The sequence below is a fragment of the Miniopterus natalensis genome, chromosome 2 (genome assembly GCF_054644295.1).
Source record: "Miniopterus natalensis isolate mMinNat1 chromosome 2, mMinNat1.hap1, whole genome shotgun sequence".
Lineage (NCBI taxonomy): Eukaryota > Metazoa > Chordata > Mammalia > Chiroptera > Miniopteridae > Miniopterus > Miniopterus natalensis.
This window is the reverse complement of record NC_142082.1, coordinates 176,430,525-176,455,230: the sequence shown is the minus strand read 5'-3', so window position 1 is coordinate 176,455,230 and position 24,706 is coordinate 176,430,525. Positions and strand designations below refer to the sequence as shown.

General features: G+C 40.4%; 2 protein-coding genes across 8 annotated transcripts; one reads left to right on the top strand and one right to left on the bottom strand.

The window, feature by feature from the left end:
* The first annotated feature begins 599 nt into the window (after positions 1-599).
* MTERF2 (mitochondrial transcription termination factor 2) lies at positions 600-20,964 on the top strand. Of its 5 annotated transcripts, XM_016223190.2 has the most exons (5): positions 600-719; positions 1,617-1,726; positions 3,279-3,372; positions 5,652-7,656; positions 12,574-12,967. In XM_016223190.2, exon 4 carries the CDS (start codon positions 5,701-5,703, stop codon positions 6,865-6,867), a length of 1,167 nt encoding a protein of 388 aa, XP_016078676.2. In that variant the 5' UTR covers positions 600-719; positions 1,617-1,726; positions 3,279-3,372; positions 5,652-5,700; the 3' UTR covers positions 6,868-7,656; positions 12,574-12,967. The 5 variants fall into 5 exon arrangements, with proteins under 5 accessions (XP_016078676.2, XP_016078679.2, XP_087671004.1 ...); XM_016223193.2 differs by lacking the exons at positions 1,617-1,726; positions 3,279-3,372; XM_087814878.1 differs by lacking the exons at positions 600-719; positions 1,617-1,726; positions 3,279-3,372; positions 12,574-12,967 and adding an exon at positions 19,759-20,964 and having other exon boundaries at positions 3,382-7,656.
* Positions 9,711-24,498, bottom strand: TMEM263 (transmembrane protein 263). Of its 3 annotated transcripts, none has more exons than XM_016223195.2 (3): positions 24,349-24,498; positions 14,899-14,965; positions 9,711-12,826 (listed from the first exon to the last, which is right to left on the bottom strand). In XM_016223195.2, the coding sequence occupies exons 2-3, from the start codon at positions 14,960-14,962 to the stop codon at positions 12,540-12,542; spliced, it is 351 nt and encodes a 116-aa protein (XP_016078681.1). In that variant the 5' UTR covers positions 14,963-14,965; positions 24,349-24,498; the 3' UTR covers positions 9,711-12,539. The 3 variants fall into 3 exon arrangements, with proteins under 3 accessions (XP_016078681.1, XP_016078680.1, XP_016078682.1); XM_016223194.2 differs by lacking the exon at positions 24,349-24,498 and adding an exon at positions 23,251-23,458; XM_016223196.2 differs by lacking the exon at positions 24,349-24,498 and having other exon boundaries at positions 14,191-14,969.
* Positions 24,499-24,706: the final 208 nt, after the last annotated feature.

Below are 24,706 nucleotides of genomic sequence, written 5' to 3'. Positions count from 1 at the left end.
GTGGTCCTGCCTTCTCCTAAAAGCAGAAGGAGGGAGGTTTTTAAAGATGAATCAGACCCCTTCTCTGACTGCTGGGGGGGGGGGGGGGGGTGGAGGCTGGGACCGTGGGCAGTAGGAAGGCTCCATAGGATCTGAAGAGATTTGGGGACTTTTAAAAATATTTCTTTTGTCAATTAGTTCTTTGAACTCATTGAATTATTTGGGGACTTCTGAATGGCTCGAGCTTAAAGATACAGTGGTTTCTGAGTTAATTCTACGTCTTTTCTTACGGGCTAGTGACATTCCCCACGGGGCAAAATGACTAAAACTCCCAACTTTTCTGCAGCGCTGGGAAGGAAAGTGGGAAAATGCCAAAGGCAGTAATCGCCAGTAACTGGGCGAAGCTCCCCGAAAGCTAATTCCCACGCCGCTACCGCCCCAGCCCGGCCTCGCTCCTTCTCGGGCGTAAGGAGGGTCACGTGGCCTCTGCGCCGCGCCCTGATTGGCTGCGCTGGGGGCGTACATCCGGGCTCGCGGGTCTGCCATGCTCTGATTGGCTGCCGGTAAAGGGTCAGGTGGCCTAATTGGCGCTGCTGAGGGAAATTCGCGAGGCGCTCGAGGGCTTGGGCCGCGTTCCTAGTCCTCGGAAAGGCGACAGGCCACGGGAGCCTCGGCGGATGAGGCCGGAGGGACGGAGCCGGCCCGGGACGCAATGCCTCGCCAGGAGCGGAGGCCTGCAGGTGAGTCTCGCCCTTTCTCCGCCCCGGGGGTCGCTCCCCGCCGGGCAGCGGCGGAGAGGCGGGGTCCAGGGCCGCCGCCGCGAACGCGGACGCCCTGCCCGCCGGCCCGCTCCGCCCGCCTGGCCTGCGCGGGCGCGGGGCGCCGCGGGTCGGATGTTTCTAGGGAAAAGCGGAGACCCCCACGATGGGTGTGTGGTTTTCCATCGCTCCCCAAGGTTCCCTTCCTTGGGCCTTCGCTTTTCCTTGCTTTTATTGGGGTTAATCGAAACTCAGCAGTTCGTACGTGTTATAGAAGTGGAACTTCGTTGAAATTACCGGTGTTCCAGAGGGACCCGTATTAATTATGAAAGTTATGCATATTACAGAAGTGGATTTCACTCCTCAGAAATGTCTAAGAAGACGTGAAGTTTCAGAGAATAGCTCGCGTGTTTTAACAAATATTTACCAAGAGCATCATTATGTGTAGGGCGCAGGGCTAAGGGCTGAACTCTGGAGCCAAGCTGTTGGGTTTGAATACAAGGGCTGCCCTTTATTAGCTGAGCAGCCTTTGACAGGTTACTTTACCTGTTACTTCATTTGTTTTCTCATCTTTAAAATGGGTTGTATGATTTAATGAGTTTTCTGAGTACTCTGTGATTTATGATATTAACTCATTTCATCTTCACAATCACCCAGCATGTAGTGCCCCCATTTTCCTGATGCTCAAACTGAGGCACAGAGAGGTGAAATGACTTCCTTAGGTCACAGTAAATACAAACTGACCAGGAATTAAGCCCAGGCAGGCCACAGTTTTAGCCACTAGAGTAAGTAACCTCATGAATGTGGTTTGTTCATTCAGTTTCAGTTGACAAACACTGATTTTATTCCTCTGTTGACCAAGTTCTTTGTTGGGTACAGGGATAAAGCAGAAGAGCAGTCAGACCCTGCCCTCCCGGTGCTTGCAATCTCCTGCAGGTTGTTCATAGTTGGGCTGCAGGGCTTGAATCCTGCTAAAATCTTTTTGCAAAGTAAGTATTGGTCTTCTTTTTTTTTTTGAAAGAGAGTCTGTGGCTTTCATCAGGTTCTCTGATGGGTCTGTGATCCAGAGGTAGGAAGAAACATTTTAGCAGAACTAGTGCTAGCATAATGTCTGACACATTGTGTGCTTAAAGCCAAAACACTACTGGTTGAATGAATGACAAACTTATAGGAGTATAGTGCTACAGTATCAAGAGCTGGTTGCTATGGAGAAACACACACAAATGTCACCTGACTAGGAGTGCCTCCATAGACTCCCCAATGTCAGCCAGGTCACGGGTAGGGAAGCAATTCATTGGACCACAGTGACCAGTCTCTGCCTTCATGGAGGGTGAAACAGAAACAGCACATGACAAGTGGCACAGAGGAGCCATCCATGGTTTCATGAGAGCCTATAACGGGGACAGGAGGCTTCATCTATTTTTGATGACTCATGCTATACTGTGTGCAAACCTTGAAAACATGCTGAGTGAAATAAGCCAGACACAACAGGAAAAATACTGTATGATTCCATTTATATGAAGTACCAAGAACAGGCACATTTATAGAGACAGAATAGAAACCACCAGGGGCTGAATGGAGAAAGGAGTGTGAAATTACTGTTCAGCTGGGTACAAAGCTTGTGCTTGGGGTGACTAAGAAGTCTGGAAATAGTGGTAGTGGTTGTACGACATTGTGAGTTTACTTAACGCCACTGATAAAAAGGGCAGACGGCAAGAATAGTAAATTCACAGAGGCAATAGTAAATTCACAGATGGTCAGAATAATTTATTAAGAGCTCAGCTTCGCTAATAAAATAAAAGGAAATTAAATTCGTGTTGTATTCTTTTTCACATATCACAGTGATAACTGATGAGAGACTCACTCGTACTGCTTGTGCGAATGTCCGTTGAGAAAGTTTTCCCAGATAGTAAATTAACAACTGAACTCCACACAGCTCCTCTTCAGGACTTCTAGGAATTATCCTAAAGGAACAGATAGGAAATGTGGACAGACACTCAGCATATAGCAAAGAATTACAAATAGCCCAACTGCTCAATATTAGGAAATAAATTGCAAAATTATAGTATAGCCATCCCATGTATCATGTGTTCAGTTTAAATATTTAGAGAGTTTTTGATGCCAAAGTTAGATATAGTGGATAAAATAAAAGAATAAATTATATATGCAGGGGTAGGCAAAAGTAGGTTTACAGTTGTGAGTACACAAGTTTATTCTTGTATTATCATCAATTAATTATTGTAAACCTACTTTTGCCCACCCCTGTATGATGTGTGTTGATTGTAGAGGAGCCACGGCGTTTGCACTTTCCACTGATGTAGTCACCTGTGTTTGTTCATCGGGGAGAGCGTGAGCTAGAGCCAGCCAGACATTTGAATTGTCCAGACAACTCGCTCCAACGTGTGCTAGTTCGCCCTGGAGCACAGGAAGTGGGAGGCAGCCTGCTTTTCCCTTAGCCTCACTGCTGGGCAAGGGTGTCATGCGTGGTCAGTGTGGTTCTAATATTTAATGATCCGTCATTTTTTATAACATAACTCCCAGAGTAAGCCAGCGACTTCACCTGGTACTTAGCCAAACACTGGGACCCGTTCCAGGCCTGGAGGAACCCTGGCTGCGCGGGACTTCCCAGAAGATGGTATGTTGGTATCCAGTGTGGTGCCTGCTTGAAATTTTCAAAGAAAATTTGAGTTTCTGCAATTTTCGCTTTAGAGGCTGAGTTTAGAACCTAACTCTCATGTATAACGCAGATTTATGTATTTAAAAATAATAATAGGGGGCAAGAAGCATAGGAAAAAACTGGACTTAATGTCAGAATGTGAAGCTGTCTGTAGGTGATGGGGTTGTGAAAGACTTTCCACATCCATACACTTTAAAGATTTGGCAGATTCTCTGTAGTGAGACTGTATTATTTTTATAAGCAGTTATTTTGCTTATAAAAGCATTTAAAATACAATTTTCACAATTTCCAGTTATTCTCTGTAAATAATGAACTTCTGTCTAAAAATACAATTTAAAGTCATATTACTACAAGAATTTTAGCTCCAGATGGTTCCTAGTAATGGCTACCATTTATTAAGCACTTACTACATACCAGGCTCTGTACAAAGTACTTGACATTCATTTTAACTCTTGCAGTATCCCTGTAAGGTTTACCTGCTGTTCTGTTTTACAGGTGATGCTATTGTTATTTTAAGTAATACTTACTGAACATTTACTGTGAGGCTGAGTTCTAATTACTATTTGTTCACTTGTTTAATCTGAGCCTAAGTAACTTTTCCAAAATGACCCCATAATAGAGCCAGGGCAGGGTGTGGGCAGTTTGGCTGCAGAGTGCACTCCTTCCAGCTTGTGGTACAGATGTGAGACCCAAGCTTGTGGGGCCCCGCTACAGTGGGGTGTGGGGCTCCAACCTAGATGTGCCCCTGCCCTTCCTCATTATGTGTACCTCCTTCCTGTTAAAATCCTAGTCTTCTCAGAAATTTAAAAAACACTTTATTATTTATATCTTGGCAATTTGAGTTATTTGAAGGAAACTGGTATTAGAAATTATCTGAGAAAACTCTGGTTGAACCACTAGAAGTAAAACAGAAGCTATGCCTACGATTATTTTGGACACAATCGGCACTAACAGCTATTTGTTCCCTGTTATTTTTCCTTAGAGAATAATCATTGAGTAGTTAGGACAGGCTTGGAAGTGGAGAGTGCTTGTCATATAGGCAAAGGCATTATTAAGGGCAGGGATTGGAAATGGTCTTTTTTTTTTTTCTTTTTTTTTTTTTTTCAGTTTTCCTTCAAAGCTACAAATATTAAGAGAAGGCTGCTGACTAGCCAAATAGCTCAGTACTACACTTTTGTGGTAGAGCCCAGACATTTCACTCTTAGGTACTAAAAGTTAAAGCTACAATCTAGGCATGTTTTTACCAGAATGTGAGAAAATAGTGCCAAAGGCTACAATGTGTCAGGAGCAGTATAGCCCTCTCTAGGTAAGTAAAGCTGTGAACTGCGGACAGCTGGCTACACTGTTGTAAACGTGTGGTCCCCATTTCACAACTGACATGCACCCCCATGGTCCTGCTGGGGCAGTCACACAGTGTTTCTCATTGTACCTGGCTAAGACTGATGGGAGAAGATAGGACTTTGAGTGGTGGGCACACAGAGCAATATACAGATCTTGTAACATAGAAACCCACATCTGAAACCTGTATGTTCTGTATGTTCATATTAACTGTTGTCACCCCAGTAAATTTAATTGTTATTTTAAAAAATGTACCTGGCTAAGACTTATTTTAATTCTGGATTTATTAAAAATTTTCCCATAATTCTCATAGAACAAGCATACATTTATTAACTCATTTTAAATAAAACAAATTAACTGACTTATTTTGGGTAATAGTTATTCAGCAAAAATATATACTCTGAAATATAAAATTAGAGATGACATCCCCCCTTTTGTAATAAGTATTTGCTTCAGCTAAACATCACTTGAAAATGTACAATGTTAAAAATAAAAACAAAAAAACCTGTGTGTGTAGGTAGGTAATATATCAGCTTACACTGATATGATAAAGAGAAGCATATCAGCGTTGTAGGAGGGGGGATTTGTGTCAAAATAACGTGCAGTCTGTGAATCTTTGAAGTTGTTGTGGTCTTGCCATTGATCTGTCAAATAGAAATAACTACTTCACAAAGTTGCTGCAAAGCTCAAATAGACAATGTATAAAGTATAAGATGTCTAAGTTGTGAGAAGTGTAATTATTTTATAAATCATTTAAGAGGATATACTTAATACTCCACGAGTAGTTTTCCTAATTTAAATTCATATTATTTCCATGCTTACTACTTATAGCTCAGATTTGTGTTTGTGTTCTACACATCCACACCCCTTATGTTAAACCTGTATTTTCTTTCTTCCAGGCACCCTGAGTACATCCTGTGGCCCCGGACGGTGGGGATTAGCAGGCGGATGGCGGGCTTGTTCTTGAAGTTGCTGATGAGATCCCAGCCTTTTAGGCTGTGGTGTTCTAGAGAGATGCTGTCAGCTCCCAAGTACAGGCCTTTTTTAGCCTGCGTCACCTATTCCACAAGTAATCATTCAAACAAAGAAAATCAAAGTACAGTGGAAAAGCTCTGTAAACTTTCAGTGGACGTCAGGAAAGTTCGCAGAGTAAGAGGATGGGTCCTTTTGGAGCATGAAACCTATGTCGAAGAAATTGCAAGTCTCTTACAGCAGCTAGGTGCCGATGAGACGGCCATAGCCAGGCTTCTAGAACGCTGCCCAGAAGCCATTGTCTGCAGTCCAGCCGCTGTTAACACCCAGAGAGAACTCTGGCAGTCGGTCTGCAAAAATGAGGACGAGCTAGTCAAGTTAATAGAACAGTTTCCAGAATCTTTCTTTACTGTTAAAGACCAGGAGAACCAGAAACTGAACATTCAGTTCTTTCAAGAATTGGGGCTCAAAAATGTGGTCATTGGCAGATTTTTGACAACGGCACCTAGTATTTTTCGTAATCCCGTTGAGAACAACAAACTCATGATAAGGCTTCTCCAGGAGAGTTACCTAAATTTAGGTGGCTCCGAGGCCAACATCAAAGTGTGGCTACTCAAGTTATTAAGCCAAAACCCATTCATTTTGTTAAATTCTTCTGCAGCTATAAAGGAAACCCTGGCATTTCTCCAGGAGCAAGGTTTCACAGACTCTGAGATTCTCCAACTTCTGTCCAAACTGAAAGGGTTTCTTTTTCAGCTTGGCCCAAGAAGTATACAGAACAGTATTTCCTTCTCTAAAAATGCCTTTAAATGCACAGACCATGATCTGAAGCAGTTAGTTTTGAAATGTCCTGCCCTTTTATATTATTCTGTTCCCGTTTTGGAAGAGAGAATCCAGGGACTGTTGAAAGAAGGAGTTTCCATAGCTCAGATTAGAGAGACACCCATGGTTCTTGAATTAACACCGCAGATAGTACAGTACAGGATAAGGAAACTGAGTTCCTTAGGCTACAGAGTAAAGGAGGGACATCTGGCAGATCTGAACGGAACGAAAAAAGAGTTTGAGGCTAACTTTGGCAAAATCCAGGCCAAAAAAGGAAGGCCATTATTTAACCCCGTGGCACCATTACATGTTGATGAGTAACTCGCTGGCTGCTGCTGCTGCTGCTGGCCATGCAGAGGGAGGCTGAATAGCAAAGACTCGTGATTCAGGCAGTTTCTAGGCACCAGTAATTTTAAGAACCTACGTAGCCCGAGTTGTAGTGTAAATTACCTCTAAGTAAGTAATCTCCAACTCATGCTCTATTTTAAAATATAAATTGCATTTGTTTTAAATAAAGTTGATGATTTTTGACCTTAAGTTTTTTTTTTTTAAATCCTGTACTATTAAAGGGCGCATTATTGTGATACATAAGTGAATCATTTCTAAGAAACTGACAAGTGCACCCCCTTAATTTAGTGTATGGATACATTTTTTAATTCATAGAGCACATTTCATCTGGGATGCAGACCCAGCCTTCTTCCCCACCAGCTCTGAAACATCACGACTGGGGGCTGAATTCTGTAGCTTAGTGTTAAGTGAAACACCAGCAAATTTCTAATACATTTTTTAGAGAAAGCTGACTTTATCTCCTGGTTAGAATAAATCAATGTCTTTCAGAACCAAGTATTACTCGTCCAAAAAGAACAATTGGAGTTTACATGTATGGCCAACTTGTTTAAAATTGACCATTTTTCTCCCATGAAATGCTTTTAAGTGCATTCATTACTTTCCCCATTTTCCAGATGAGGAAACTGAAGCTTAGGCCATTCAGCTGCCAAGTCACCGCCCAGATTTACTATGATCCGACTTCTTTTCAAACCTCGTGAATAGAAAAAGGATTGCTTATGAGTTGGCATGAGGAAAGTTACCCCTCCCTGACCTGCCAAAAGAGTGAGTACCAACAAATTTAGAGATTTTTATGAAAGCTTCTCTAAAATTCCTTAAATTTGAGATGATGTAATTTATATACATTTGAAGTAAATGGAGCATTTTTAAGAACTTTGTGAAAATTCAGGTCCGCTTATAAAAGGGAAAATAGTGTGTGATGGTTGGTACTGAGTTTAGTAGCATTTCACATTTCTGTTTCTAAATCTTGTTCCAAGATAAACATTACCCAGATAAAGACTGGCCTGGCCCACTTTCAGCTGTGCAGCTTGAACTTTGTAACAAATACACAGCCCAACAGTTGACTCTGATATTCAAACATCTTTGCACTATGTGTACATGGCCTTTTCTTAAGGAAAATATTATGAAGAAGCAGGCCTTGTCTTCATTGAGCAAATGCAAGTAACTCTCACTATCCAAATCTGTTCAGTTCCTTAGTTAGGAGAGTAAAAGAAATCTCTATGCAGCACCAAGAGCCAGGCACAGTGTGCTTTGCAACCGTAGGAGTTCGGTACCATTGTTTACTGGTCTGCAGATAAGGAGACTCAGGCATACACAAGGTTAGTTACTCCCCCAGTCACATGGGAATGTTTGTTCAAGAAAAAGAATGGTGGGCACGGTTGAGGTACAGGAGAGTGTCGCAGGGTCAAATGAGCATTACAGGTCCATCTAGAGCAGAGTCTCATTCTCAGTGTGATGGGAAACCCTTGGAGAAACTAGTTTATGCTTATTGTCCTGACATAATTATGTGGTGCTCAATTTTGAGATGTCTACTAGATATCTGAGCAGAGATGTCAAAGAGACAAATGGCAAAGCCTGGAGTTGTGAGAAGTCAGGACTGGAAATGGATATCCAGGGGTCATCTGCATATCTATGAAATGTAAAGCTATGACTTCCAATGAGCTTACTCCAAAACAAAGTACAGATTTGTAGTAGTGGCTGGCCAGTCCTGGAAAGGTGGACCAGAGGAAGAAGTCTGCCAAGGGAAGAGGGCATGGTCAGTAAGATTGAATGCCAGGAGGTGCCAACCAAGATAACAGACAAGTGACTTATGGATTTGGCAAACAGGAAGTCATTAGTTGGCCCTGTCAGGAGTGATTCTGGTGGCCTGAAAGGGTAAGAAGGCAGCTGGAGTGGGTTGAAAGACTACATAAAGAGGAAGAAACTGCAGTTTTTCAAGAAATTTTTCTTTAAAGAAAGCAAATACTAAGACTTGTTCACATGCTGATGGGTATGACCCGAGAGAGATGGATGAGATGGAAAACTGCAGGGTTCATTTCCTCCAGAAAGTGAAGGGGGGCAGGCTTTGGATGAGAGCCGAGATACTAGTCCCGGTCGGAGGAGTGTGGGAGCAGGTGTGAGCAGGTTGATGGAGTGGGTGGTATGAGAGGCAGCAGAGTTGCTGTCCGACAAGGACAGTAGAATGGGAGATGAGTACGTATAGCAGGGGGGTTGGAAGGAAGAGGTAAATCGTCATCTCAGGAGTAGGAAAGTGAACGTACAAGAGGGTATATAAGAAAGTTTGGCAGAATTGAGTGGCCCTGTGTGCTTTGTGGCCATTAATTTAAAAAGAGCCTAGTCAGTACAGCACACAGGCAGCACTGAATGCCAACAGCAGAATGAAGGACTTCTTACTGATGGCCCCATTTCTGTCTCTGGACCTAAGCAGAAGTTGTGACTTACACTAATTCAAAAGTGATATGAGAAATTCAACTAACTTGAATGTTAGTCTGTTCCATATTTGTACAAAGAGAATAAAGATACTTCCTTCATAGTGATTAAATCAGATAATGTGTGGACAGCACCTGGTGGGCAAGTAGATGCCCAGTATATATCCATTTTCTACCTTCCTCCAACTGGTTCCCATCCATTTGAGTCACTTCTGCCCAGTGAGACGTCTCAGTTGGTTCCACAGCTACTTAAGGCGGAGGGAAGTGCTCACTACTTTTTAACTTCTCCATCAGTTCCCAAATTTCAGAGGGCATAGGACTCACCTGCAGAGGTTGTTAAACTGTAGCCCTGGGCAGAAATTCAGCAAGTTGGGGTAAAACCTATAAATCTACATTTTTAATCTTTATTAGAGTTGTTTAAAATATATTTGCATTTCATTATTATTATTATTATGTGTTGGCATCAAAACACATATTCAGAGATGTTTAATCTCATTTCATTAAGGTCAAAAAATTTAAAAACTGGCAACACTACTTTCTGAACTGCTGTGTAACTAAAGATTTAAAAATTATCCTGTTTTAAAATTTCATTTATTTCCTTAGATCTTTACAAAACATTTCATATTTTGCAGATCATAGTGCTTTATTAACAGATTCATGTATTCCTTTGCCATTCCTTTAATACAAAAAAATTCAGCCATCAGTTATTTTCACCTGACACTTCTTTCACTGAGTGCAGGGCTCGTAATATCAACATTATTAGATCAGTCATTCAGTGGGTCACACACATTTATCCTCATTGTGCCAAATACCCACTCAAAAGGCAAGCTGAATAACAGATGCCTACAGTTATGTAGAACCACCTTAGTTTCTTGCAGTGAACTAGCACTGTTTAACAGGTCAAATGCTAATCTACAAAAATAAACTGAAAAAGACTCAAGTTACAGCTATACATATCAAATAGCAAGTTCATTTCAACAAGAACCTCCAGAACTAACGGTTCATTTGTACAGTTCTCTGCTATCACTGCAAAAGCCTCTCCTGAACAAAATAACAGTTTAGAATTTAAAACAAACTCGGTAAGATAAAATGTATCAGGTGGCTTTTCTGCAGCAGAAATTAATTACAACCATTTTATTTTCCTCAAGCAATTTTAAAGACAAGCAAAGTTAAAAATAAATATGCAAGCATACAATGAACTAAAGTCATTTAGAAATTCAGGCACAAAGCACAGCAGAGCCTATGACTAGAGAAGATAAATTAGAAATATAAACTAGCAATGAAGCAATAATTTCTTTCCAATAGCAGGAAACAAGTTTTCCACTACTATTATTTACTATTATTTAGATCATTATTTGTGTTCGTCTATTAATTTTGGATTTTTTTTAAAAAAAAAACACCTTTGCTAATTATGACATCTGACCAGATAGACTAACAAGTATACCTTAAATAATGTGGCATGAAATAAAATGCCATTTAATTTCTCATGAACTCCTTAATGACTTTTCAGTTTTGTATACTGTAGAAAGGTTCAAGAACCTTTATAGATTTGCTTAAAATTCCTGCTGGTATTTATGAAAGCTTTTAAAAGTTATGTTCTTATCCATTTGTTAATCCACATTATTAATGTCAAAACTGTTGTTTTACAAACATTTAAGCCTTGGGTGCGGGAGTGATCTGTTTTAAGTTCTCAGGGAGTCTATTTGACTTTACTCCAGAGCATCATACCTTTCCTCCCCTCCCTTGCAAGGGGGAAAAGGAAAAAAAAAAAAATGCAGGCAAGTTTCTAGACTTAAGTATAAAGAAAACTAAGTTTTTTTCAGGCTTGGATTATAACCCTTAGTTAAGAGGAATGCCAAATACATATGCCACTTTTAAAATGTCTATGAAACAAAAAACAAAAAGATGAATTTCAGCTAAGTCAGATTATTTGAGAATGAATGAGACATGATGAGATATGTTAAGACATGGCACACATACCATCCACAGTCAAAAACTTCAATTCCCTGCCTGAAGTTGACTTTGAAAATGGTACAAAGTCTACAGCTGCTTTAAAGGATGGTGAGATAACATATTTTAAAAGCCTTTACACCATTGAAAGCACTTATATGTTTTACATTCAAAACTAATCCATGGAGCCCATTTCATTCAATTTAAAAGTCAGCCCCCATGTATTTGTGGTTCTTTTACCATGTTTTTAAAAAGAAGTACTGCTTATAATTTAAGCCATCCTGGAGATAAAATAGGTGTGAATAATTCTTTTTATATTTTGGATGTTCTAGGTAATTTTTAAAAACTTAAAATTATTTATTTGTTCCTCCTTAATCTGAAACTCTTCCAACACAGCTTCTGACTAGCAAAGAAATGTTCCTTAGGCACTGTGAGGTGTGCTGACGATGGAGCATGAACCCATGTTGAAGCATACAGTTTGGTCATAACTACTGACAGTTAACAAAAAGTCAAGCACTATCTTATCTGCTGAGAGCAAGAAATGCCTTTACCCACGACTCCTGAGATTCTTAAAGAGGGAAATCTAACTTCACAAACAACTTTTAAGAGAATCCATATATAATTCTAAGAACTGCACATATTTAGGGTATTAGGAAAGATGTTTTACTTCTGTAAGGCATCAATGATTAAATAAATATAATGCATATCTAACAAAAGATGGTTAACACTCAGGATCATAAAACCCTTTACCTTTTAAATTTCTCTAAATCCTGCTACTTTTACCAGCTTAAATAAGAAAAGAATGCCTCTTGGCCTAATAAACTATCTTTATAAAAAAACTAAGACATCTGAAACTATTAGGCACATCAAAATTACAGTTTATGTAGTTCAAGGTTCCCTTTTTAAGGGACAGATGAGTTACCTGGCACATTATACATATGGAACTGTAAAGATCATCCACGAAATTCAACTTTCACATTTTTAGTTAAACTAAAAGACTTATAGTAAATATTCAAATATATCTTCAGTTACAACTGATAAGTGTAACATTTTACCAGATAAAAAGCTGGAATTTCAGTATGAGAAACCTTCATACACTGTGCTAGTATTGGTCTCTTCTTTTTAGACAAAAGCCAGTCATCAATACTTTCAACACAGCAGTTTAAGAAGATAAACGTCCAAAACAGTTGACTTAGTTGTAGTCCATAATTTAGCAAGTCAATGCCACTGGCATCATAATGCTGTAGAGAGCAAGTGTATCTCCATGTTTTAGTCAGATTTGTCTTTCTTCTTTCCTGTTAAGGGCACTTTGTTTACAACAGCAGACCCCACAGCTGTAACACCTCCAGCCACAGCAGAAACGCCCCCTTTCACCAGCCCTATTCCCATGGAAGGCACAGTTGTAACAGCTGTTTTGGTCACCTCCAGACTCTTCCCACCAATCCAAGCCACACCACCGATGGTGGCACCAACAGCTCCTTTTGTAACACTGAAGATACCGCCAGTCACACGGGACAACATGCCTGGTTGCTGCTGTGGGTGATCTTTCATTGAACCTAATGAGAAAATACAAATGGTTAAATATAAGTCTTTACAAAAACAGCACAAATCAAGTAACCTAAGACCTCCTTATAATCAGGAGGTGGTTTTGAGAAGGTCAATCTCTCTACAAATTTCCATGTTCAGCAATGGCTAAATTTATAAAAACCAATTTTTTAATTTAAACTATTTGAGTAATAAGCATAATTAACATACATTTTTAAATAGCTGAAATAAAAGGCTTAAAATATAGATAAGCATTTGAATATATCGTAGTCACCCCTTATCTATATGGTTTCACTTAGCAGTTTTGTTTACCCACAGTCAACCATGGTCTGAAAATATTAAATGATAAATTTCAGAAATAAACCCTTCTGAGTAATGTGATGAAATCTCAAGCCGTCCCCTTCCATCCCGTCCAGGAGATGAATAATCCCAATGTCCAGTACAGTAAGCGGGAGACCACATTCACAGTACTTCTTTTACAGTGTATCGTCGTAATTATTCTATTTTATTATTAGTTATTCTTGTTAATCTTTTTGCCTTTCTGACTTATAAAGTAAGCTTTATCATAGGCATATATGCATAGGAAAAGAACATAATATTTAGAAAGTTCAGTACCATCCAAGGTTTCAGGGATCCACTGGGGGTCTTTGAATGTATCCCCTGTGGATAAGGGGGAACTACTGCATTCATTATAAAATTATGATGGAAACAACTAATTGGTGGTTCTTCTGTAATCAAGGTCAAGGTCAGTAACACTAGGAAAGGGGGAAAATCCTGATTTGAAGATAAACTGCTTCACACTGAACACCTCATGTAGGATCATGCTGCTAGGCTACATTTGGTGCACAAGCATTTAATAACAATTTTTCTTTAAAAATGATTTTTAATTTTTCATTTATAGTTGAATTTTTCTCAAGTCAGATATTATTGGTGATCTCTTTAATTACAATGTGTTCTTAATTACCACCATATAATTATCTACCCTGCAGACAACTTTTGTTCAGCAGGTTGCCAGGCACAGCCATTCCTGAGGCCTGTTTTCCTTGACAGCCATGCTCCTGGAGAGCCTTTATCTCTTTCCTGGTGACTTTCTCACAAAGTCCTTATTAACTTTTTCATCGAGTTCTATGTTCTTTTCAAAACTCAGGGTTCTAGTCCTAAAAAGTAAAGCAAAGAAAACGGGTGAGCTAGTAATTTTCTAGGCTATTTCTCCACTACACTAAGCTAAAGGTAAGTTACCTCCATCCTCTCTAGGCCTAAGTATGAACTTTTCACTTTGTTTATTTTCCTAGCGATTTCATTTCTTTCTACCAACATAAATATAGGAAGAAAGTTCCGGACAGTGGGTAACAGAACTGGGAACAAAATACAATACCTGGGGCCAGTAGTTCAGCCCTAGCCTCTTCCCAGAGACACCCTCGTCTGTGTGCTACTTCAGTCTGTCTGGTCTGTCACTTCATCCTTTATGCTCCAATTTGATTCTTTCTTACCTATGATGACTGCCCTGGACAAACATGCAGTTGTCCAAGGAGATCACTATTTGAATTAAGTGTAATAATATTCTACACCAAAACCATAAGAAAATGCATATAGTCGAGACATTTAGCTATACAGTTAGTGTTTCCAAGGACTTCTGAAGTAAAGGTAGGAGTAAAATGATTCATAACATAACAGTTTTCAAACTAAAAGAGCATTTAAATTAAGCAGACCCTAGGGCCACGTATAATACAGAAGAGAGAGCTACCAATTATAACATAATGAAATGATAGGAGGTTAACAACAAATTGCAAGTGCCTCTTGAGTTTTTGTATGCTCAGTATCAACACTAAACACAGTCCACCTTTCCTCTGCATCCCACCCACTCTTTACAAATGAAAGGATAATAAAACAGTTACATTATGTCCCCATTCACCAATGTCAGTGTTTTCTTTTAGAAGCTAAAAAGGTTTATTGGCAATTATTTTTGGAACATATTTACTGGCCAGGTAAACAGCTTAATTACTTTAAATTTAATAAAAACAATCAGTACTTGGATTCAATAGGATATTTTTTTCCATTCTTAGTGTTACAGATGCATACTTACCTTCTGGTGGTTCGTCACTAAGGTAAGATGGGATGTCTTGTTGATTTTTATCTGCCTGATTCATGATCTAAAAAAAACCACACACACATTTCATTTTAACCTAAACATGTGAGGTGGCTGCTTATCACATGCTCAATTAAGACTTAACCAGCTTTATTCAGATAAACATTTTTAAACACCTATCACAAGAGTTCTTGTTTCTCTCGTTGTGTTTAAAATGTACTTTTAATTATATTAGTGGACAATAAATCTTTTTTTTTACCTTTTTTTTATTATTTTCAGAAAGAGGAAAAGAGAGGGAGAGAGAGAGAGAGAAACATCAATGATGAGAGAGTCATCATTGATCGGCTGCCTCCTGCATGCCCCCAACTGGGGATCGAGCCTGCAACCCGGGCATGTGCCCCGACCAGGAGTCGAACCCCAATCGCCTGGATCCTAGGTCAACACTCAACCGCTGAGCCATGCCTGGCTGGGCTGGACAATAAACCTTAAACACCAACCAAAGAATGGCAGGCATAGTATACTACAAACTTATATATGTTGTTACTGTTGCTTCAACTTAAAGATGATGAAAGAAAGTTGGAAGGTGGGGGTTAGCAGACAAAAATTTTAAGTGCTTCCTCTTACAGAATACTGGCTCACTTAACTGTAACTTATTTCACAACAGAATCAGAGAAAAACCTGTACTATGACTAAAATATGTTCTGTCTGAAAATTTTCTTAAAAACATGACATCCTTGTAGAGAGATGATACCATCAGTCTGAACTACTAAGTTGGATTCTGATTACTTTTTTATTGTTTTTAGAGCTCTTATGAATAGGTAGCAAAAGAATCTAAAATCTACTATGAAAAAAATATATGTACTATGATTACTTCTAAGTATAAGAAGTAAAAGAGCCTAATGAAATAAAGCTCTGCTGGGATTAAGAAAACATAGTAAAACTTTCTTTTTCCTAATTTCCTTTACTATTTTAAAATATTTGCTTTTTTATTGATTTCAGAGAGAGGAAGGGAGAGGGGGAGAGAGAGAGAAACATCAATGATGAGAGAATCATTGATTGGCTGCCTCGTGCACGCCCCCTACTAGGGATGGGGCCCAAAACCGGGCATGTGCCCTGACAGGGAATAGAACGGTGACCTCCTGGTTCCTGAGTCGATGCTCAACCACTGAGCCACACTGACTGGGCTCAAATATCTGCTTTTAGAGTCACTTGAGTAAGTAAAGATGAAAACAAGTCAAGACTGCTCTAAAAGTTTTCTTGCTTGGCCAGAAAACAAGGGTTATGGTCCCAGCAGTCAATTATGTATTTCCTAGTCATAAAACCATGGAGCCTAAATTATTGTATCTGTGTATATACTAGAGAGATTAAAAGGATACTGTGAAATCCTGCCACTTACGACAACATGGATGAACCTTGAGGGCGTTGTGCTAAGTGAAATAAGTCAAAGAACAGCCAGAAAAGTATGGCAGAGGACAGCAGGAGACGACGTCAGAGAGTGAGGTCTGCATTTCCTTCTATAATGAGTGAGATGGAGAGCCAGTGGAAGGCACCGAACAGAGAGTGGTGATATGTTCTGATTTATACTTTAAAAAGAAAATTCTGGCTGTTGTGGGGAGAACATGCAGCAGGAGAGCAAGAACAGGCAGAAAGATCTATTTAGGAGACTTAGCATAATGTTTTCAAGGTTGATACATACTGCAGCATGTTTCAGAACAGTGGTTTACGTGGTCAAAGGAAATCGGGGAAGTTTCCCTTTCCTTAATTATTCCTAATGCTTTAAAGCACCAGATGATCAGATAAAAATTCCTTCTTTCCTTCTATAATCCAGTCATTAAGGCAAAAAAATGTTGGTGGTAAATGAGGGTGGTAGAGGTAGTTAGTGGTTTTAAGAAGTGGGATTTTTCAAAGGTAATTTTAACTTTATGTAATCCAACTTGCAATGCCTTTAAAACCTATTCTGTGTAAGATAGGACTTCACTGTACCCCAGAGTCCAGCAGCACATCAAGTGCTTAAAGAAGTATCTTTTAGTTGCTGTAGTGACTCGGGCCACTTATCAAGAACACCTAACCTTATGCTGGTCTGGTTTGTAAACTCAGCACATCATCCCACAGACACTGAGATTTAAAGTGATAGTAAAGACATGTAATCTCTGACAAACACCAAAACGAAAGAATATCATATGATGCATTACTGGGAGGAGTTCTTGACTGACTTGCCTCAATTTTAAAACTCCCTTAAACCAGAATGTTAGATTTGTTTCCACTCATATTTGAATTTCTTTAATTTATCATCATAGTAAGATCACAGGGATTATAGAGCACTGTGTTTAAGGTTCTGGGATGAGAGAGCCTGAGTCTGAATCCCAACTTGACCATAAGCTGTGTGGCTAAGGACAGACAACTTCATAGATCTGTGTTGTTCAGGAAATACAAAATAGAAACTAAAGATATTCTAGCCCTTACTCTAAGGTGAAAATACTATCTAACAAATTCAAAACAAAGCATACAGAAATTTTTGGCAGAATATATGTGTGCCTTCTTAAGGAATAACGATTTTGGAGCTGGACTCATTCCTAGGAGAGTCACTCTGTCTAGCTTGTTCGTCACTGCGATCCCAGTATCTGCGTATCATACACATACAAATCCAGATCACCTGCCCGATCACCAATCAACAGAGGCTACCATACCCTGTATGGAAATACGGGGAAATTAAATATACATTTTACATCTTACATATTTTAGCAGGAGTTTAAAAACCTGTGTGATAGTAATAGCATACATTTCAAAACTGCCTTTCTGTATATATCCCACAAATCCCTACTAAGGCTTTTCCTCCAAATACAGAATCCCTTTTTAAAATGTTCTTAATTTTTCCATATAGATCTATCTTGGGATTTAAAAAAGAAAAAGGCCACCATTTAAGATTAGAATTGCTTCATACTATGATAGCATAAAAGATATGTGCAAATTCATCCAAATTCTGTGGACTGACTGTACCCTCCTGTGGGAAGGCAGTGAGGAGCCACGAGCAGAGTAACACTGTCAGACCTGTGCTTAAGAAACTACCTGAAACAAAACAGATAGGACAAGAGAGATCACATACAGTAAGTGGCTAATTTAGTAGTCCAGTGAGATGGAATAACAGTCTGAACTTGCCAGTTTTTCCTGTCTAAATGAATGTTTGGGCCAAAAACTTAGAAGTTACCCTTGATGTCCTCTTTTTTAGCGTTCCCACCTAATCACTGGTATATTGTTGCATAAATAAATCCAGCATAGGACTTCCCACCACCTCTGCTGCTACCACCATCGGTTAAGCCATCATCATCTCTTACCTGGACTACAAAACTCTTAGCTGGCCTCTGAGCCTCCACCCTCGGGAGGCTAGGCCTGTCAGTCTAGCCATGTCATACTTTGCTTAAAACCCTTCTACTGCTGCCTGTTTTTCTAGAATAAAATCCAGAGTCCATCTCTTCACCTCTGAGGCCTGACATCTAACACTCCTACTATACCATTTCCTGCCATTCTGCCTCTTGCGAGTTGCTCCAATCTAGAACATGGGAACTCCCTTACTCTCTCCTGAAAGGCTCTTCCCCAAAACATATACGTGGCTTCCTTCCTTCCTTCCTTCCTTCAGGTCTTCATGCAAATACCCCTCATCAAAGGTCCTCCCTGACCGCCTTATAATAGATACGCACCCTCCCATTCCTCTCCCTTACCACCACCTAGCCCTGCTCTATGTTCTTCATGGTGCTTACTGTCACTCGATACATGTATCTGTTCATTTTGTGTCTCTCCCAATTAGAATGTAAGCTCCATGAGAGAGAGGCTTGTCAGGTGTGTTCCCTGTTCCATCCCCAGAGCCACAATCAGTTCCTGATACAGGGACACTCAAGTACTTGCATTTTTTTTGCTTCTGTATGAAGTAGAACATAACTTTGAGTATTAATGTGAGATAAAAGAGCATAGGATGTAAAATTTCTAGTGAGAGCAACTAAATAGAGATGATGATGAAGACATGCGACAGGTGAGGAGAACCATTTATTTCTGAGATAAAATGGACTTTCAAAATTTTATTTTATTGTGGTAAGAACACAACATAAGATCCACCCTCTAACAGTAACTGTACCATACATTGTTGTTGACTATAGGTACAATGAAAGGACTTGTTTTTGAACAGCTGTATTTGAGATGCCTTCAGGGCATCCAGAGGTTTAGCAAGCAATTGGATTTAAGGGGCTTCAAACTCAGCATGAAGTCTGAGTTAGAGCTGAGACCCTGAGAGTGGTTTGAAGTGATAGCTGAAGCTGCGGGGGGTGGGTGATACGATCAAGGAAAAGAGTGCTGAGAGAAGTACACTGATAACTGGACTGCTCATATCAAAAGGTGAAAGAGAAGCCAATAAAAACAATATACAGTATCTGAAAATGAATAGTAAATAAGTACAGCCTCGTGGAAGGCAAGAGATGAATTTAGAAGCTAAATTCACAAACAATGCAGACACAAAATAATTTATGGAGATCAGATACTATTGGGAAATGCTAATGTTACATTTAGAGAATATAAAAGGCATCTATCATTGATCGAACTTTTTAAAAAATGCACATAAAGAGACTGGAAGGAAGTATACCAGAGCATTGATAGACTGCCACTGTGAGGAAAATATCACACACACACACACACACACACATATGGAGGAGGTCTACATAGTATTTCTATGTAGAGAGAAATTTATATTCAACATCTATATTTTAATTTTCTACCATAAACAGGTATTGTTTTTGTAAATATTTTTAAGTCCTGGGAATCGGTGATATACATAAAGGATATTTTTTAAGATTATACATTTTATCTACCTAGTTATTCTAGGTTTTCATCCTCAAATCCAAGTGAACCATCTGAAAAACAATGTACTTGAATCACGAAAAGCTGACGAGGAAAACGACATCACTGAGTAGTATTTCTGGTTATGTCCTTGGGAAGGAAACCCTGACTAACAGCCTTCTGCACGCTATCACTACATTAACTGTAGCACACTGTTAAGGAATTACCCACTAACTACATCACCAGCTTTGGCATGGAACTCTACAGAATAAATTTCTTTAGAGGTATTTTTAAAACTTTTTGTTTCCCCAAAATACTTAGCATGTTTTCTTCTCTTTGAGATCTGTGTACTTTTCTGAATAAAGGTACAAAGATGTGATATCTCCCTTTTCCTTTGGCTTCCAGGACACTTAAAGCTAAAATTCCTGCTCAACTAGGTAAGTTCCTGTGTCCCATTCCCCCCTCCCCCAACTCCACACCTCCTCGAGACTTCTACTCTTATTGCTCTTTTCCCTGGTCTGCAATTTGAGTATCTTACTTATATTCGTACCATTTTGTAAGTACATGTTTTTGCTATAAAGTGACACAAAGTATTTACGGAATTAGTGGGATAAAAATATCATCTGTATCCACATTAATTTTAAGCATCACAAGAAAAATGCATACCAATATATGGTCCAACTTTTTGGTTTAAAGAAAAACAAAACACTTTAATCTAGAATCATGCTTTTCAAATGTACATCTTTAAGATTAGACAATGGTATGTCAGGGGCTTCAAGAACCACAGTAGAGACAAGATGCATGCATTGTAATGCACAGCAATTTGAAATACTATTTTGTTTTTAAATATATGCTAATTAAAAAGTTAAAAGTGCTTGGGAATTTTTAAAGATTACTAGACTTTCAAGAAATTTCATTCTAGCCTGGAGCTTATTCAGGGTATAGTCAGATTTACCAGCTTTCTCTCGCCAACCCTACCACATCCCCACCTCCCCCGTGACTTTGCTCTTAAGTTGGGAGTATGTTCGGTAGAAGTGTTTGAAATGTAGGAATCTACATACTATTATACAGAAACACTAAGGTAACATTTAATATCGTTAGCTAAAGTTACCAACAGGATTATCAATAAACGATAAAATAGAAAATCTGGAGTCCTGCCAGGCCAGAAGCCTGGCTCCCTAGAGCGGAGGAACTTGCTATCAGAGGGCTCTGAAAATCCTAAGGGGCCACAGACTCACTCTCTCTCTCTCTCTCTCTCTCTCTCTCTCTCTCTCTCTCTCTCTCTCTGTGTGTGTGTGTGTGTGTGTGTGTGTGTGTGTGTGTGTGTGAGAGAGAGAGAGAGAGAGAGAGAGAGAGAGAGAGATTCTTGTATATCACTGGTATTAACAGCAAGTATGCAGTATTAAAATTCCTCGGAATTTTTAGGGTAATAAAAATTATAAAAGCCATATTTAGAATATATTTTTTTTAATTCCCAATTTAGTCATAAGACACCAAATTACCTTAAAAAGGTGTTTTTGCTAAAATCCTTAACTAACTATGCTACTGTGCTTTTTACTCACATAAACCATTCCCAACCTCTGCATATGTATGTGTCACACGTTTAGTGGTATTACCTCTGTGGACATTATCACTTTATCACTAAAGAGAAGCACTTTGTACATTATCATCCTGTTCATTATCATCATTACGGGGGGCCGTAGGGGGGCTGTTAAATTGGGAATTGTGAAGACAAACCCCTAATCTCCTAAAATTACGAAAGGTAAATAATCTAGTAACATTTAAAGGTATACACATGGAGACAAGTAACAACTTACTGTAAAAGTGTCAAAATGACAATTTCTAAATGTTACCATTAAACAGAATTACTAAATTCTATGTAAACTATCTGCCCTAAACTCATTGAGTCATTACTTCAACATATACTTGAGTCCCAGCTGTGTCAGGCATGCTGTTAGGCACTTCAGATTTCAGTGTGATTAACGACACACAGGACTACTCTCAACCAGAGTTTACAATCCAGTTTGGATACACTTTCCCTGCACTTATCAATTTAGTTTCATTCAAAAACAAAAATTTGTTCTCTAGGAATTCATAATGCAAACAAGTTTCTATTTTTAAAATGTACTTTTCTAAGGAAGGCAAAAACAAAACAGCCTTTAGGGCAGAACAAATAATTTATGGACATAAACCAGTTTACCATTTGGTCCTGGCACATGAACAAACTATACTTAAAACTGTGTGTGTGCTTTTTTAAGAAATTGAAATGTGAAGGACTTGTGCAATACAGTAGTATCATAGTTATAGCAGCTGGCACATATATTGAGCAAGGATTAATAACACTATTCCCTAAAGGATAATTTTTTCCAGTGATAGAAATGAGTAAATAAATGCCTCTTAGGAAGCTTTCTTTTTAAAGGAAAACAGATGAATTAATGTTGTTTGTGGATATCTGTACCACTTTACATATATGTAAAGTTTGCATTAATAATGAAAACAAAGTCTGAAAATAGTACATATATTTGCCTGTGGCTGAACACCCTCCGTGTACCAAAGGAAGCTAAACAGCACTAACAAGTTGTATAAAGCCTACCACAAAATACAGTGTACAACAATTTACCTTCAATGCCGCTTCAAAACCCTGTTGTTAAACAGTAAGTGCTAATTTCCCTATAAGAAAAAGACTATAAATAAATTAGCTAAATTCTGCTAAATATTCTATATATAGGAACTTTGCCACATCCTCACTCCCATGTGAGGGCAAGTTCTTTGCCAAATAACTACAAGGAGTTTCAAATATATATTTATACAAAGTTTTAACACACATATACCAACAAGCAGTGTATAGTGAAACACCAGCTTACTGTTTTTAGACTCCTCTAGTTAACTATCCTGAACAGGCTGCTTTTAATGATGGGTCTTGCCTATTAAATCAACAGCAAATCCACTACAAGAAATGCACTGAATCTGGCAGGGAAGAAAAAAATAACCTGCCACTAAAACTTGTGATTACCTAGCGACAAGTAACAGCCGACAGTATCAAAATGGCAATTTTTAAGTGTTGCCCTTAAATGAAACATTAAGCAGGAATACAGTACACTATCAAATCAGATAACTAGTACATCAGCCATCTTCACTAAGTTATTACCTCATTAGCTCAACAGCTCTTCGAGTGCCTACTATGTGTCAGACTTTGTATTAGGTACTCAGGTTTCAGCCTGAAACAGCATGTAAAGGCCCTACTCTGAAGGTGTTTATGTATCCCAGTGAACTATCCAGGAAGTAGCAAAACAACAAATACTCAGTAACTGAAACAAAGAAAGGTAAATTTTTTTCTGTAGTTAAAAAAAATCTAACACTAAGGATGCACCTACATGTAGACAGTTTTTTACTGAATGTGGTTTCTGGTACATTGTAACGACTAAAATGAAAGTGTAAAAAAAATCAAAACAGGATGCATATAGGCTTATTAAAAGTTACACTCCTCTTTCTTTAAAAACACAGGTATGGACACACACTGACATGTACCTGTTGAAGTGTCAATATTCCTCTGGAGTCCTTTAGAATACCCACACCAGTTGAAGTTTTAAGGGCTAAACGATAGCATATAGCAAATATTAGCATATCGTAAATATTTTCATTTGGAATTAGCACGGTGTTCACAAGGGTGTAACAGATCAAGTAAGAATTTTCCTTTCTCTAGGTATTTGTAAACCTTTCCCGGCGGCCCCTTCTCCCCACACTGATCCCTTTAGGTACTAGCAAGTCTCTTTTTTTTTTTTTTTCCTTTAGCAGAGGGAGTGACGTGGCAGGAGAGGCAGAAAATGACCCTGGAGGAGCCGTGGCTAGGGCTGAGCTCAGCACCTCCCTCAGCTCCTCGCTGTACACCCAGCGCACCCCCACTCCCCTAGGATTCCAGAATTTCTGTCTTCTTACATAGAAGAGGCGATCTGCTTAGGAGAGGGGATCTGATTGGAAGGGGAAGCCTGGGGACCAGTCGCGAGGCAGCGTGTGTTTAGCAGGCAGGGTTTCAATTTAGACTCGGGTGGCAGTGATGGCACCGATGGGTGCTCCTGCGGTCCCCAGTCACCCCCTGGCGCAGCCAGCGCCTCAGCCAATGCCACACTTTCAGGCTGAGGTTAGGCGTGGGGCTACGAGCTTTCCTACCTGGGAAGAGCCCTGGGAATGTCACTGGGGCCAAGGCTTGTGTGCCCGATCCCCAGAGAGGTAATCAACAGGTCAGGAGTCAGTGGGGCGGGGAGCCGGCACCCCTCCGCCCCGCTGCCTCCCCCTCCTCTCCCAGGCTCACGACTCCCCCATTCTCCCAGCATAACACCCAAGGAGCTGGGAAGTCAGGCGGGGGCTTCCAAGGGGAGTCCCCAATCTCAAAACCCCGCGGAGCAGTCAGGGACAGGTGAAGGGGGACACTCCGCCAGCGAACCTCCATCGTCCCCCAACATCACCCAGCCCCTCCCCCTTTCCTGCTCAATGCTCCCCAAGGCCCCACTCGCGGCAGCCAGGCCCGGAGAGGAGGGCGGTGAGGTGCAGGAGAGCTAACGGAGGAAGGCGACCGAGAGGGGGGCAGGAAGCCGGGACAGCGCCCCCCGCCGTCCCAGCCCGACTTACCGCCGGGGTCGGGGGCCGCCGCCGGGCCCGGGGCCGGGCGCAGGGAGCGTGCAGAACCAAGAAGAGCTGAGGCGGCCTGAGCGGCGGGCACAGCCCCGGCTGGCTGCGGGCTCCGGAGGCGCCTCCTTAAGCTGTGGAGCAGAAGACTCCGTTGACTGCGGCGGCGGCCTCTGGCTGCGGACGTGGCGGCAGACGCGACCCGCCCCCTCGGCCGCCTCCTCAGCTCCCGCCTCCTCCCGCGGCTCGGACTCCACGCGCACGCGCACGCCGGGCCTCTCCGGCGCCCACCAGTTTCCCGAACTGCCCAGCCCTCCCAGCAGCCCCCGGCCGCCGCCTCCCAACGTGCGCACGCGCAATC